General features: G+C 37.5%; 1 protein-coding gene across 3 annotated transcripts in view; it reads left to right on the top strand.

Moving 5' to 3' along the window:
• The window catches only part of RALGAPA1 (Ral GTPase activating protein catalytic subunit alpha 1), a gene marked incomplete at both ends in the record, with an annotated part of 259,063 nt that overhangs the window by 53,990 nt on the left and 189,224 nt on the right, over window positions 1-15,849 (top strand). For all 3 annotated transcript variants that reach the window (XM_080708297.1, XM_080708295.1, XM_080708296.1), the window contains 4 exons: window positions 3,934-4,072; window positions 6,202-6,410; window positions 10,923-11,162; window positions 15,615-15,812. In XM_080708297.1, coding sequence (XP_080564423.1) covers window positions 3,934-4,072; window positions 6,202-6,410; window positions 10,923-11,162; window positions 15,615-15,812 — 786 coding nt within the window. The remainder of the gene's footprint in view (window positions 1-3,933; window positions 4,073-6,201; window positions 6,411-10,922; window positions 11,163-15,614; window positions 15,813-15,849) is intronic.

The raw sequence follows: 15,849 nt of genomic DNA, 5'->3' as shown, positions 1-15,849 counted from the left end.
CATTACCACCATATCTCTGCTCTGTATTTGTTCTCCTTAACCTCACTGGGCTGCAGTACTCCACTCTGGGCTTTATCAGCTCCCTATTTAGAGATCTTCCTTATTTTCTAGAGTGCTTTACCCGTGTATTATACTACTCTGCCTCCTCCTGTCTTCCTCATCCACACACCATGGACATTCTCCTTATCCCTCTCAAGCTTTAAGCCTCTACTGGGTAGCCTGCTACCTGACAGGCTCTGATTATCTGCATTTTTTTCAGGTAGTCAATATTCAAGGTAATAACTATATTATAATAAGCCTGCTTTGGAACTTTGTCACCAAGATAACCTTACATCCTCAAAGTTGGCATTCTAAAGTATCATATTTTAATTCTTTTTTAAAATTTTTATGTGGATCATATTGATAAAGCAATATTCACACAGTGAATGTATTTACACAGTGCTTGGTGTCCTCCCCCCCTCTTTCCTATACTCCCTCTCAACAATGAGTGTGTAGGTTGACCATGTTACATTCACACTTAGGCACATATTAGAGTCTAGCTCCTCCATTAATCAACCTCAGCCTTCTTTCTTTCCTATCCTTCCATTCTAGCTTTGCTGAGGGTTTCCTTCCATTGTCTGGAGTCCCTCTGGTATCCCTAATACTCTCTAGTTTGGGCATATTAGAGAAAACATATGTCCCTTCTCTCTTTGTGCCTGGCTGATCTCACTTAACATAATGTTCTCCAGGTCTTTCCATCTTCTTGTGAGCGACATGATTTTGTTCTTCTTTATTGCTGAGTAAAATTCCATTGTGTGTATTTTCCATAAGTTTCCAATCCATTCATGTGTTGATGGAGACCTAGGTTAGTTCCATATTTTGGCTATTACGAATTGTGCTGCTATGAACATGTGTATGCATATGTTACTGTAATTCTCTGATTTCAACCCCTTTGGAAAGATATCTGGGAGTGGTAAAGCCAGATTATATGGTGGATCCATTCCCAGTTTTCTAAGGAATCTGCACACTGGTCTCCATAGTGGCTGAACTGGTTTGTACTCCCACCAACAATGTAAAAGAGTTCCTCTTTTCCCAACATCCTCACCAGCATATGTTGTTATTTGACCTCTTTATTTTTGCCACTCTGATTGTGGTTAGATGGAATCTCAGTGTAGTTTTGATTTGCATCTCCCTGATGGCTACTGATGTTTAACATTTTTTCATTTATTTATTAGTCATTTGTATCTCTACTTTTGTGAAGTGTCTATTCAATTCATTTGCCCATTTCTCGATTGGGTTATTTGTTTTGCTAGTGTAGAGTCTTTCAAGTTCTTTGTACATTCTGGATATTAGCCCTCTGTCAGAATGGTGGCAGGTAAAAATATTCTCCCATTCTCTAGGCTTTCTGTTTAGGTTCTTGATGGTTTCCTTTAATGAGCACAAACATTTGAGTTTGATGCCATCCCACTTGTTAATTCTTATTTTAATTGCCTGTGCTTTGGAGGTCTTGTTTAGAAAGTTACTGCCTGTGCCTATATATTGGAGTGTTGAGTCTATGACTTCCTCTAATAACTTCACAATCTCTGGTCTAATTTCCAAGTCTTTAGTCCATCTAGAGTTGATTCCTGTGCACAGTGAGAGGTAAGGATTTAGTTCCATCTTTCTACAAATGGATAGCTAGTTCTCCCAGTACCATTTGTTGAAAAGGCTGTCTTTTCTCCAGCATATGAGTTTGGCCCCTTTGTCAAAGATCAATTGACTTTGAAATTGACTTTTAAGTGTGGGGGTTTGTTTCTTTATCTGCTATTCTGTTCCATTGGTCTATATGCCTGTTTTTGTGCTAATACCATGCTGTTTTTACTACTATTGCTCTGTAGTATAATTTGAAGTCAGGGATTGTGATGCCTCCTGTATGGTTCTTATTGCTGAGAATTGCTTTGGCTATTCTGGGTCTTTGGCTATTCTGGGTCTTTTCTTTCTCCATATGAAATTCATGACTGATTTTTCTAGGTCTATGAAGAATGTTGTTGGTATTTTGATAGGAATTGCATTGAATCTGTAGATCACTTTTGGCAGAATGGCCATTTTGGTGATAATTGTTTTGCCTATCCATGAGCAAGGGTGATCTTTCCATCTTCCAAGGTCTTCTTCAATTTCTTTCTTTAGTGTTTTATAATTTTTATTGTAGAGGTCTTTTACCTCTTTGCTTAGTTTTATTCCTAGGTTTTTTATTGATTTTGAAGTTTTTGTGAATGGAATTGTTTTCTGTATTTCTTTCTCTTGGGATTCATGGTTGACAAATAGTAGAGCTACTGATTTCTTTAGGTTGACTTTGTTATTCTGCTATTTTGCTGAATTGGTTAATCAGCTCCAGTAGTCTTTTGGTTGAGTTCTTTGGGTCTTCTAGATAAAAGATCATGTCATCTGCAAATAAGGATAATTGTAATTCCTTTTTTTCTATTTGAATTCCTTTGATATCCTCTTATTGGTGTGGCAAGAGTCTTGAGGACTATATTGAAAAGGAGTGGTGATAGTGGGCATCCTTGTTCCTGATTTTAGAGGAAATTCTTGCAGTTTCTCCCCATTTAATATGATGTTGGCTTTGGCTTTGTTGTATATTGCTTTAATGATGTTGAAATATGTTCCTTCTATTACAATTTTCTGTAGGTTTTTTTTTTTGGTGGTACTGGGGATGGAACCCTTCTACTTCCAGGCTACACTCCCAGACCTATTTCTACTTCCAGGCTACACTTCCAGACCTATTTTATATTTTTATTTGGAAATGGTCTCTTAAGCCAGTGAGTCTGGCTTTGAACCTGCGTGTGATCCTCCTGTCTCAGTCTCCCAAGTGTGGGGAATACAAGCATGCGCCACCACGCCTGGCTTCTGTAGTGTTTTTAACATGAATGGGTGTTGGATTTTGTCACATGCTTTTTCAGCATTTATTGATATGATCATGTGGTTTTTGTTCTCAGTTCTATTTATGTGGTGAATAACGTGTGTTGATTTGCGTATGTTGAAGCAGCCTTGCTTTTCTAAGAGGAAACCAACTTGGTCGTGGTGTACAATTCTCTTGATATCGAATGTGTATAGCTAGTATTTTGTTTAGAATTTTTGCATCTCTGTTTAATAAGGGTTATTGGTCTGTAATTTTCTTTCCTTTAGGTATCTTTATTTGGTTTTATTATCTTCATTTGATTACTGCCAGTGTTCTCTCATGTGTTCTGTCTCTGAAACACACACACAAACATACACAGACACCCCCCACAGCCCCCCCATACCTATTTTATATGCCTGTAATATCTGTCTTTCATTATACAGGAAAGGGCAGAGGAGAAAGAACATTAGGATCTTTTTCATTACTAGAGCCAAGCTAAGTTTTTCAGAGTACATTTTATTTCTAAGATTTCTGAAATAAGATGTATGTAATGATGCTATTAAAGCAGTTTTATTTTTATTTTTAATTTTAATTTTTAATTTAATTTAAATTTTTTTATTTTTTGGTGTTACTGGAGGTGGAACCCAGGGGCTTTTCTACCTCCAGTCTCTACTCCCAGCCCTATTTTATACTTTATTTGGAAATAGGGTCTCACTAAGTTGCTGAGAGCCTCACTAAGTAGCTGAGGCTGGCTGTGAACCTGTGTGATCCTCTTGTCTCAGCCTCCCAAGTGCAGGGATTACAAGCGTGCGCCACCACGCCCGGCTATTAAACCAGTTTTAAAGGCTTGACCTGCTGTATGTTATAATCTTCATGTTGTAATAGTTCAGCATATTATAATCTGCTTGTTTACAAAAGCATAAAATTATATATTATTTTAAACAAATTTTTTATTGAACATAAATGTTATACATTTAAACTATACTTGGTGCCTCTCCCTCCAGCCCCCATTCATAAAATTATATTTAAGAAATTCTTTCTCCTAGAATAATTCTAACTATATTGTTTATTTTTAGGTAAAGAGTTTAGAATGGAAGAACAAAGAAAATCAAGAAAGGGGATTTTCATTTTTGTTTTCACATTTTAAGAAATACTACTTACCTTATATTTTCCCAAACATCTGCAAGGAGAACAGTTTGTATCATCCTGTGCTTGGTAGGTAATGTTAGAAATTTTTTTAAAAGATCACACATAAGAATAAAATGTCTCTCAGTGTAAAGTTTGTTACTTAAGAGGAAGTTGGCCACATTTACTCTTTGTGTTGATTTGTAGAAATACTATACCCAGATTTATACTGAAGATGAATTAATAGTAATAGGAAATTTTCATTGAGAAGAGTTTATTTTATTTTATTTCATTTTTTACTTTTTTGCAGTACTCGGCTGGAATCCACTGGCATTCTACCTTCAAGCTACAACTTCAGCTTTATTTATTTATTTATTTATTTTTGGTGGTTCTGGGGTTCCTGGAAACCCTTCTACCTCTGGAATACACTCCCAGACCTATTTTTATATTTTTTATTTGGAAACAGGGTCTCCTAAATCAGCAAGGCTAGCTTTGAACCTGTGCGATCCTCCTGTCTCCACCTCCCAAGTGCTGGGATTACAAGCATGCACCACCACGCCCAGCTTTTTATTTTTTATTTTGAAAGAGGGTCTCACTAAGTTGCAGAAGGCATCACTAAATAGCTGAGGCTGGCCATGAAGTTGAAAATCTTCCCTTCTCAGGCTCCTAAGCACTGGAATTACAAGAGTGCGCCACAAAGTATGGCTGAGAAAATTTCATTTTTAAACTTATATTTTGAATCTTACTCATTTTCTATGGGTAATATTTCTTTATACCAGAAATATTTGTTATTGAAAATAAAAATGACTCTAATGTTTGGTATGGTCCTTAGACTGTATTTTAAACTTTCTTAATCTTTCTCAAGGGTTCAATCAAGTATTAGTATCACTAAAATATTAGATGAATACTTACATTATTGTATATTTTGATAACTTGTCCAAAAGTTAATGACTTTGCCAAGATATTTTTTGGATCCATGAAGGTAGAAACTTGGGAACAAATCCTGGGTTAGAAACAGACCTCTGCCGTATACTTAATACATTAGTAGATAGACCCTATTTCAAAATAGAGAATAAATAGGGTTGGGGGTGTAGCTCAGAGGTCGAATACCCCTGGGTTCCATCCCCAGACCCAGCAAAAAGAATAAAAGGTCTGTTTTGTAGAAAGGTGCTTCTTAATGCCATGTTTAGGCAACTAATAGGCTTAGGCAAAACTTCATACTTTGTAAAATATGAAATTTTGTGTGTGTGTTTGTGTGTGTGTAAATGGGGATTAAACCAGGGGGTATTCTACATCTCACCTACACCCTGAATCCCATTTTTTATTCTTTATTTTGAATCAGGGTCTCACTGAGTTGTAGAGGGCCTCACTAAGTAATTGAGGCTAGCCATGACCTGTGATCCTCTTGTCTAGGCCTCCCAGGTACTGAGATTACAAGCATATGCCACTTCACCCAGTTCTGTTTAATTTTTAAGTGAAGTGAACTTTCATTAATAATAAGTAGTTCTGGAAGCTTCTTTATACTTAGGCAGGATTCATTAAACCTTTAGAAAATATTTTGCAAAACAACATATTCCATATATTAGCCTGGATATGGTCCATTCTTCTAGGTTAACATCTAGAAAAAAAAATTTTTTTTTTTTTGTGGGTCTGGGGGTGGTACCCAGGGGCATTTGACCTCCAAGCTACACCCCCTGCCCTATATTTTATTCTTTATTTTGAAACTGGGTTTTACTGAGTTGCAGAGGGCCTCACTAAGTAGCTGAGACTGTCCACAAACCGCGATCCTCTGGTCTCAGCCTCCCAAATGCTGGGATTACAAGCATGCACCACCACTCCCGGCTCAACATCTAGCAAATTTTAAAATATTATTTTTTAACTAAAGCTACATTTAAAATTAGAATAACATCACAGTGCTTTTACAAATGCTTAAAAATGTGTGTGTGTGTGTGTGTATATATATATTTTGCCGGGCGTGGTGGCACACGCTTGTAATCCCCACCCTTGGGAGGCAGAGACAGAAGGATCGCGCTGGTTCGGAGCCAGCGTTGCTGGCTTAGGAGACCTTGTTTTCAAATAAAAAAATATAAAATAGGTCTGGGAGTGTAGCCCAGCAGTAGAAGGGCTTCCAGGAACCCCAGTACCACCAAAAAAAATTATGTATATCTAAGCCTAATTCCTTTTTATTTTTATTTTTGTTTTCCTTTCATTTTGTATAGATATTCCTCAGATGAGACCAAAGCCACATTATGTCTTGATAAAGAAGGATGCTGAAACCAGTGAGGCAATTTATTGTACAAAGGAGCCTTTCATTAAAGCTCGTGTCATTGTCATTCGTTGGCTAGTTTCTTTCTGGCTGGAGCCAAAACCACATACAGGACCTCATATTCCTGGGATGGAAGGTGAAGTCTTGCCAAAGAATATTCAGGTAATGTATAAATTAGACAAGCTTGTTTTAGTCAGAAATCACTCTTGCAATTTAATTAACTGATTTTAATGGCCTTAGGTGTACAGCCCATTTAAAATAAAACAATAGTGATATTTTACTTGTACAAGTTACTGAAGTAATATTTTGTTTATAAATACTAAAACATGGAGGATACAGAACTTTAATTGTATATCAGTCTCAGCTTCTAATTTATTTTGTTTTTTTATTTTTGGTCAGTATTATTCTCTGTGTCGTGTTTTGTTATATTATTGGGGATAGAATCTAGGGGGATTCTATCTCCAAACTATACCCTCAGCCCTATTTTATTTTTTAGTTTTGAAACAGGGTCTTGCTAAATTACTAACCTGCAATCCTGTCTCAGCCTTTCAAGTACAGGGATTACAGATGTGTGGCAATATGCTTAGCTAGTAGTTCCCTCTTTTCCACAGGAAATACATTCTAAGCCCCCCAGTGGATTCCTAAAATTGCACATATTTCTGTTGTGTTTTTTCCTGTTCATATATACCTATAATAAAGTTTAACTGGTAAATTTAGCACAGTAAGATATTAACAATAATAGCTAATATTAAAATGAACCATTTATACCAATGTGCTGTAATAAAAGTTAAAGCTTATGAATTATTTTTTCTGGGATTTTGCATTTAATACTTTCAGATCATTGTTGAGTAGGTAAATGAAGCCATTAAAAGCAAAATCACAAATAAGGGAAGACTACTGTTTAGGACTAAAACTATTCTGAATTGTAGAAATAAATTTTTACAAATAGAGGCTGAGATAGGATGATTGTAGATTTGAGGCCAGAATCAGCAGCTTAGCGAGAGTCTCAGTGACATAGCAAGACCCTGTTTTAAAATAAAAAGGAACCAGCATGGTGGCGCATGCTTGTAATCCCAGCATTCAGGAGGCTGAGACAGGAGGATCGCGGTTCACGGACAGCCTCAGCTACTACTTAGTGAGGCCCTTTGCAACTCAGTGAGACCCTGTTTCAAATTAAAGAATAAAAATGAGGGCTGGGGGTGTAGCTCGGAGGTAAAATGTTCCTAGATTCCATCCCCAGTACTGAAAAATAAATAAATGAATAAATGAATAAAAAAAAAATAAAATAGGCTGGAGTGTAGGTCAAAGATAGAATTTCCTGGGTTCAATTCCAAGTACCAATTAAAAAAAACAACAAAAAAGTTTGCAAGTGGAAAGAGCTACAATCAAATGGTTGGACAATGAAAATGAACCCTTTTCAATGTCCAGGCTTTTACAGAATGCAAATTTAAAGTCATAGCCCAATGCCGGGTGTGGTGGCGCACGCTTGTAATCCCCGCGCTTGGGAGGTGGAGACAGGAGGATCGCGCTGGTTCGAAACCGGCTGCGCTGGCTTAAGAGACCCTCTTTCCAAATAAAAAATATAAAATAGGTCGGGGAGTGTAGCCCGGAGGTAGAAGACTTTCCAGGAACCCCAGTACCACAAAGAAAGAAAGAAAGAAAGAGAGAGAGAGAGAGAGAGAGAGAGAGAGAGAGAGAGAGAGAGAGAGAGACAGACAAAGTCAAAGTCGTAGCCCAAGCTGGGCCTTGTGGCACATGCTTGTAATCCCAGTACTTAGGAGGCTGAGACATGAGGATTGCACAGGTTCAAAGCCAGCCACAGCTACTTAGGCTCTCAGCAACTTAATGAGACCCTGTTTCCAAATATAAAATAGGTTTGGGAGTGTAGCCCAGAGGTAGAAAGTCCCTGCATTCCATCCCCAGTACTCTCCCCCACCCACACACACACAGAGTCACATACAGTATAAAGTCGTGTCCCCACTTATCCCCCCCCCCTTTTTTTTAACAAAGACACTGAATCTTGACATGTGATATAAAACTATACAGCTGTAGTAGAGGAACTGTGCTTAAAATTTTGTTTTTTTTTTTTACTTAAATAGCTTACCTCTTCTTCATTCTTCCTTTTCACCTAATTTTCCCTATTGTGTATTTTTTTAACTTGTTTTTACCATGGTATTTTTACTATTTGTATTTGCCTTTTTTTAGGTTTCTTCATTCAGTTTTACTTTTTTTTTTTTTTTTTTTGGTGGTACTGGGGTTCCTGGAAGCCCTTCTATCTCCGGACTACACTCCCAGACCTATTTTTACATTTTTATTTGGAAACAGGGTCTCCTAAGCCAGCGCGCGCAGCTGGCTTCGAACCTGCGCAATCCTCCTGTCTCTGCCTCCCAAGCGCGGGGATTACAAGCGTGCGCCACCATGCCCGGCCAGTTTTACTTTTTTAAAAAATGTGTGTATCTGCCAGGCGTGGTGGCGCACGATTGTAATCCCAGCATTCAGGAGGCTGAGACCAGAGGATTGTGGTTCACGGACAGCCTCAGCTACTTAGTGAGGCCCTCTGCAACTCAGTGAAACCCGGTTTCAAAATAAAGAATAAAAAATAGGGCAGGTGGTATAGCTCAGAGGTTGAATGCCCCTGGGTTCCATCCCCAGACACACCCCCCCCCCCAAAAAAAATGTGTGTATCTTTATATACCTTAATTTTTTATTTTTTTCAGTACTGGTGATGGAACCCAGGGGCATTCTACCTCTGAGCCACATCCCAGTCCTATTTTTCATTCTTTATTTTGAAATAGGGTCTCACTGAGTAGCAAAGGGCCTGAGTGGCTGAGGCTGTCTGCGAATTGCCATTCTCCTGTCTCAGCCTCCCAAATGCTGGGATTACAAGCGTGCGCCACCACACCCGGCTTAACTTCTTAAATATTTTAAAAAATAGGATGGAGTTTTGAAGTTTTTAGCTCATTAGAGTTCAGAAGATTTGACTTTTATTCCTCGTAGATTTTTATATATCAGTGGCAGCCTACATGATATGTTTTGCTGAAAACTTTATTCCAAATTTTTTACAAAGAAATATTAAACGCAAAGACTGTAAAGCAGAACTGTTTTTTGATATTAGAAAATGAGAGACTTTTTTGATCATGACGACATATTTATTCATTGATACTGAGGACATTGAACCCAGGGACATTCTACCTTGAAGGTACACCCTGAGCCCTATTTATTTATTTGTTTGTTTGTTTATTTTTACAGTACTGGAGGTAGAACCCAGGGACAAATTACCTTGTAGCTACACTCTAGCACTATTTTTTTTTATTTTGAAATAAGGTTTCACTGAGTTGCAGAGGGCCTCACTAAATAGCTTAGGCTCTCTGTGAACCACAATCCTCCTATCTCAGCCTCCCAAATGCTGGGATTACAAGTGCCTGCCACCACACCTGGCTTTTATTTATTTTTTGAAATAGGCTTTCACTAAGTTGTTCAGGGTCTTGCTAAATTGCTGAGGCTGGCTTCAAACCTGTTACCTTGGTTCATTTTCTCACTGTGACTGGCATGAAACATATTTAAACTGTGTGTGTGTGTGTGTGTGTGTGTGTGTGTGTGTGTGTGTGTGTGTGTGTTTAAAGGCATGTGCTCAACATAAAGGCATATTTAAGTTCTTTGTGTGTATGTATGCGTGCTATACTGAGCATTGAACCCAGAGGCATTCTGTCTCCCAGCCCAGTTTTATTTTGAAATAGGGTCTCACTAAGTTGCTGTGGCTAGTCTTGAGCCTGCAGTCCTCCTGTTTTAGCCTCCCAAGTACTGGGATTACAGGCATGCACCAACACACTTGACTGTGTGTGTGATTGAATCCAAGGGCATTCTACTTCTGATCTTCAACCCCCCGCCCCGGGCCCTTTTTATTTTTTGTTGGGAAACAAGATCTTGCTTGGTTGCTTTACAGTCTTTCTATGTTGCTGAGGCTGTACTCAAACCAGTGCTTCTGTCTCAACCTCCCAAGTACTGGGATTTACAGGTGTGTACCACCGTGCCTGGATATTATATTCTTATTTTGTGGATGACAAGAAAGTAACTCATATCACAGAATTGTGCTGTTCCTATCATATAATGGTAGTAATTTACTTATCACCACCTTAAGACTTTTTTTTGGAGTTAGGTTTGATCTTCAGTCTCAAAAATTTTGTTATTAGAATATAGAATTTTCTCTCAAAATTTCTAAGATTTTCTGTTAGTATTATTTCTACTTTTTCTGTCATAAATTTGTTTTGTGCTATTCGTTTACTTCAGAAGTTTCTTAAAAACGTAGTCATCATTATTAGGTAAATAGTTCAATGTTATTTACTTATAAGTTATTTACTTATTATTGAAGACCTGAGCTTCCTCTGCTTAAATTATTTTCGCCTAGCTTTAATCAGTAACTTGAGCAAGTTACTTAATTTAGTTATAGGTGGGTAGATGATTAGTTACCTCAAATAATGTTATTTGCATTACCACTTAATTATTTTGAATGAACACCAACTAAAACTCTCTGCTTGTACTTATGTTTTCAAATGCTTGGGTTTTAAACAGTGCTGTTAGATTACTGTGGAATGCTTTGAATTCTGCTATTATTTCCTAAAGACAAAATTCCCAGTGAAGTGATCATGATATTCTTCCCTTTTGTTTTTATTTTAGAGAGCAGCTGCTAGTTTGGTATCAAGAGAAGAAAACAAAAATGATAATACTGATAAAGCAGACAGAACTACAGAGCCAGAACAGTCTCATTCCAATACAAGCACTCTCACAGAGCGAGAACCTAGCTCATCTAGTCTCTGTAGCATTGATGAAGAACATCTAACAGACATTGAAATAGTTCGCAGAGTGTTTTCATCTAAAAGAAGTAATGTAAACTTTGTTACCGAGATATTTCGTCAGGTAAAGTACCTCTTAGTATTTTAAAGTTGTTACGAGGATTTTTGTCATTTATATTGAATATATTGATTTTTACTTATTTAATATTTCTATTTAAAATTTCTTTTTCAGGAGGATTTTTTTTTGGGGTGGTACTGGGGATGAACCCAGGGGCCTTCTACCTCAGGGCTACACTCCCAGACCTATTTTATATTTTATTTGGAAACAGGGTCTCTTAAGCCAGCTGAGGCTGGCTTTGAACCTGCGCGATCCTCCTGTCTCAGCCTCCCAAGTGCGGGGATTACAAGTGTGCACCACCACACTCAGCTTCATGAAGATTTTTTAAAAGTTCACATTTAGTTTTAAAATTTATCTAAACTTTTAATATTTTTCATAATTTATATTTTACTTAAATAACTATTTCTTCTGGGGGGGAGGACCCTGGGGATTGACCCAGGAGTTTGTGTATGCTAATCATTTGCTCTACCTCTGAGCTGTATCTCTACTGCCTATTTTCTTCTCCCTCGGTTTTTCTGTTAGAATTGATTGATTGTGGTGTTGGGGATCAAACCCAGGAACTTGGGTATGTTAGACAAGTGCCTAGCCTTATAATAATATTTTAATTGCTTACTCTATGGATTAAAATTTTTCTGTCTGCCACTTAATAAATCATAGTAAAATTATTTTATCTTCCTATGATCAGTAAAAAGTGATAGAGTATTCTGAATTTAAAGCTAAGCCCGGTGTGGTGGCTCATGCTTGTAATCCCAGTACTTGGAAGGCTGTGACGAGAGGATTGCAGTTTGCAGACAGTATCAGCTACTTAGTGAGGCCTTCTGCAACTTAGTGAGTCCCTGTTTAAAAATAAAGAATAAAAAACAGAGCCAGGCATGGTGGCACATTCTTGTAATCCCAACATTTGGGAGGCTGAGACTGGAGGATTACAGTTTGTGGACAGCTTCAGCTACTTAGTGAGGCCCTCTGCAACTCAGTGAGATCCTGTTTGAAAAATAAAGAATAAAAAATAGGGCTGGGGCTGTCACTTGGAGTTGGAATGCCCCTGGGTTCTTCCCACCCCAGTAACACACACACACACACACACACACACACACACACACACACACACACACAGAAAAAAAGATAAGGCTGAGGGTGTAGCTCAGAAGTAGAATACCTCTGGGTTCTACTCCCAGTACCAAACACACACACACAGTTGTTTAATACAGATATTACTTGCAAGGAGAAAGAAAAGATTACAAAAACGATTTCACATAAGATAGCTAGAAATTCCAACGTGCACATTCTCAAACGCATAGAAATTTTGTGGAAACTAAACCTAGTAGAAATATTTAACTATTTAATTCTATTTCTTTTTCTTTCTTTTTTTTTTTTTTTTTTTTGGTAGTACTGGGGTTCCTGGAACCCCTTCTACCTCCGGGCTACACTCCCAGACCCATTTTTTGTTTTATACTTTTTATTTGGAAACAGGGTCTTTTAAGTCAGCGTGGCTGGGTTCAAATCTGTTCAATCCCTCCTGTTTCTGCCTCCCAAGCACAGAGTGCACCACCAACACCCAGCTATTTAACTCTATTTCTTTTTTTCTTTTTTTTTTTTTTTTGGTGGTACTGGGGTTCCTGGAAGCCCTTCTACCTCTGGGATACACTTCCACGGGCTACACTCTCAGACCTATTTTTTAACATTTTTATGTGTAAACAGAGTCTCTTAAGCCAGCGAGGCTGGCTTCGAACCAGCATGATCCTCCTGTCTCTGCCTCCCAAGTGCGGGGATTACAAGCATGCGCCACCACGCCCAGCTTTAACTCTATTTCTAAAACAATTGCTGTTTATGGCAAAGGACTTAACTTAGGTAAGTATCATAGAGTTCTGTAACTGAGGGGTCATTCAAGTCTTAAAGCAAGTAAGTAAGTGGTAGATCTGGCACTAACACATACAGATCTTGGTTTCCATAGTTGTTAGAAATTTTAAAGGGTATAGAATGATTCAGGTTTTCCAGTTCCTGAGTCAGTTTGAGAATTTTTTCTAGGAATTTGATTATTGTATTCATTTTTAGATTTTCTTAATTGGTACATTATAGTCATATGTCATGATGAAGTTCAGGGTGATAGAGGCATATATGCTCACAGCACTTATCAACTCATCCCCCACTTCCCACCTCAGTTCCTCCATCATGTCCATTAAAGTTTCCTTCTTCAAGTCTTCTCCTTGCTCCCATCTACCTCAGTTAGATCCCCTTCTTCACTCCACTAAGGTCTCTCCTCTTTTCTGTAGAGTTCTTCCTGTGTCCCAGTTTCTCCCTAATTTCCACATATGAGGGAAAGCATCTGACTTTCACTTTTTTGACTGATGAATGCCACTTAGTATGTATTTTTCCTGCAAAAGACATAATTTTGTTCTATATGGCTGAATAGAATTACATTATGTGTATATCCCATAATTTTGTAATCCATTCATCTTTTTTTGTGGGGAGGTCTGGGATGGAACCCAGGGGCATTCCACCTCCAAGCTATACCCCTAGTCCTAGTTTTTATTCTTTATTTTGAAACAGGTGTCCTAACTGGGAGGGCCTCACTAAGTAGATGAGGCTGGCTGTGCACCTGTGCTTCTCCTGTCTCAGCATCCCAAGTACTTGGATTACAAGCGTGCACCACCACAGCCGTCTTCATTAATCTTTTGACTGACAATCTTGACTGGTTCCATAGTTAGGCATCTATTAATTGTGAATTTACCAGTGAATTGTGCAACTATGAACATAGATAATGCATATATTACTATAACAGTCTAGTTTCAGTTCTTTTTGGTGCCCACGAGTGGTATAGCTGGGTCATATGAAATATTCATTCCCATTCTTCTGAGAATTTACTGATGTAAAGATTTTTATAGCCTCCTCTAATATTTTTACTCTAAGAGGCATTTACTTTCATATTCTTCCTTTTCACTTCCTATTAGTATTTATTTGTCCATTGTTTTTATTTTGTTTCTTTTTTATGATTCTTGCATAGATATATTAACAGGTAGCAGTTTCAAAAGGAAGATACAGAAGTAATTTAATTCTATTTCTACTTGTAAATAAAAAGTAAAATAAAAGTATAAACACAAATATGCATTAGGAGAGGACTGTGAGTACTGCGCTTAAGAGTATTATTAGTTTGTCGGGCGTGCTGGCGCAAGCTTGTAATCCCCGCGCTTGGGAGGCAGAGACCGGAGGATCACGCAGGTTCAAAGCCAGCCGCGCTGGCTTAAGAGACCCTGTTTCAAAAAAAAAACAAAAAAACAACCCTATAATAAAGTATAGCCCGGAGGTAGACGGGCTTCCAGGAACCCCACTACCACAAAAAAAAAAAAAAAAAAGTATTAGTAGTTTTATTTTGCACCTTTTAAATTGAATCATTTTGCTGTAGGAATGTAGTATTTTGTGTTTAGGAAAATATTTGATTTTTTTTTTTATAATGTTAAAACAGCTTAGAAAATACCCGAAGCAAAGAATAAATGAGATTTTTTTTCTTTTTTGCAGTACTGGGGATGGAACCCAGGAGCATTCTACCTCTGAGCTACACCCCAGCCCTATTTTTTATTCTTTAATTTGAAACCAGGTCTCACTGAGTTGCAAGGGGCCTCACTAAGTAGTTGAGGTTGTCTGAGAACCCAGGTCCTCCTGTCTCAGCCTTCCAAATGCTGGGATTACAAGTGCGTGCAACCACGCCCCACCTTAAATAAAATTTTTAACTGTTCTGCCTTATTAAATCATAGAACTTGATTTTATATAAAATAAAATATAAAAGTTTTGGCTTTTTCCTTATATACTTAGAAAAGCTAAGCTGCCTGGTTAGATATTTTTTAAGACTGTATAGTCTTAATTTTTATTTTTAAATTAAAATACTTCATCAAAATGTAGGTTAGTAATAATTCTAAAAATAAAATATAAGTTATAAAATGTAATTTATTATAAAAATTGTGTTTACATTGACCTTTATAAGAACATAATTTTGTGAAATAAGAAATAGGATTCTGTGGTTGGTACAGTTGAAGTAAATCTTTGTTCCTTTCACTTTTAGTCACTAGCTATCTATTTTAAACGTTTCTCTTTTAGTATATTTACAAATTATCTGGAGACAAAGGCTATTTGTGAAAATGAATTTAGGAACTTTAAAAATTGTTAATATGCCAGGCATGGTGGGGACATGCCTATAATTCCAGTACTTGGGAGACTGAGACAGACTTAGGTTCAAGGCTAGCCTTAGCAAGTTAGCCAGATCCTCAGCAACCTAGTGATAACCCTGTTTCAAAGTAAAAAATAAAAAATAGGAGTTGGAATGTAGTTCAGAGATTAGAATGCCCCTGAGTTCAGTCCCCACTGCTACTAAAACAACCAACAACAACATCAAAAAAAACCCCACAAATATGGTTTATGGCAAAGGAAAAGGTATCACTTCTACATTCTGATTTTTCATTTCACTAGGCATTTTTATTACCAATTTGTGAAGCAGCAGCTATGAGAAAAGTGGTAAAAGTATATCAAGAATGGATCCAGCAAGAGGAAAAACCTTTGTTTATGCAAGAGCCTGAAGAAATTGTCACCACTTCTTCAGCTGTACCTTGCATTGAAAATGTTGTAGACCATGACATTTCAATGGAAGAAGGAGAAAAAAGAGAAGAGGTAACATGATAAGATTTATGTTATAAGTTTAATAGGT

Source organism: Muscardinus avellanarius (assembly GCF_963383645.1).
Source record: "Muscardinus avellanarius genome assembly, chromosome: 12".
NCBI classification, from domain to species: Eukaryota; Metazoa; Chordata; class Mammalia; order Rodentia; family Gliridae; genus Muscardinus; species Muscardinus avellanarius.
The sequence above is the reverse complement of the archived record's forward strand: the minus strand, read 5'-3'. Positions and strand labels throughout refer to the sequence as shown.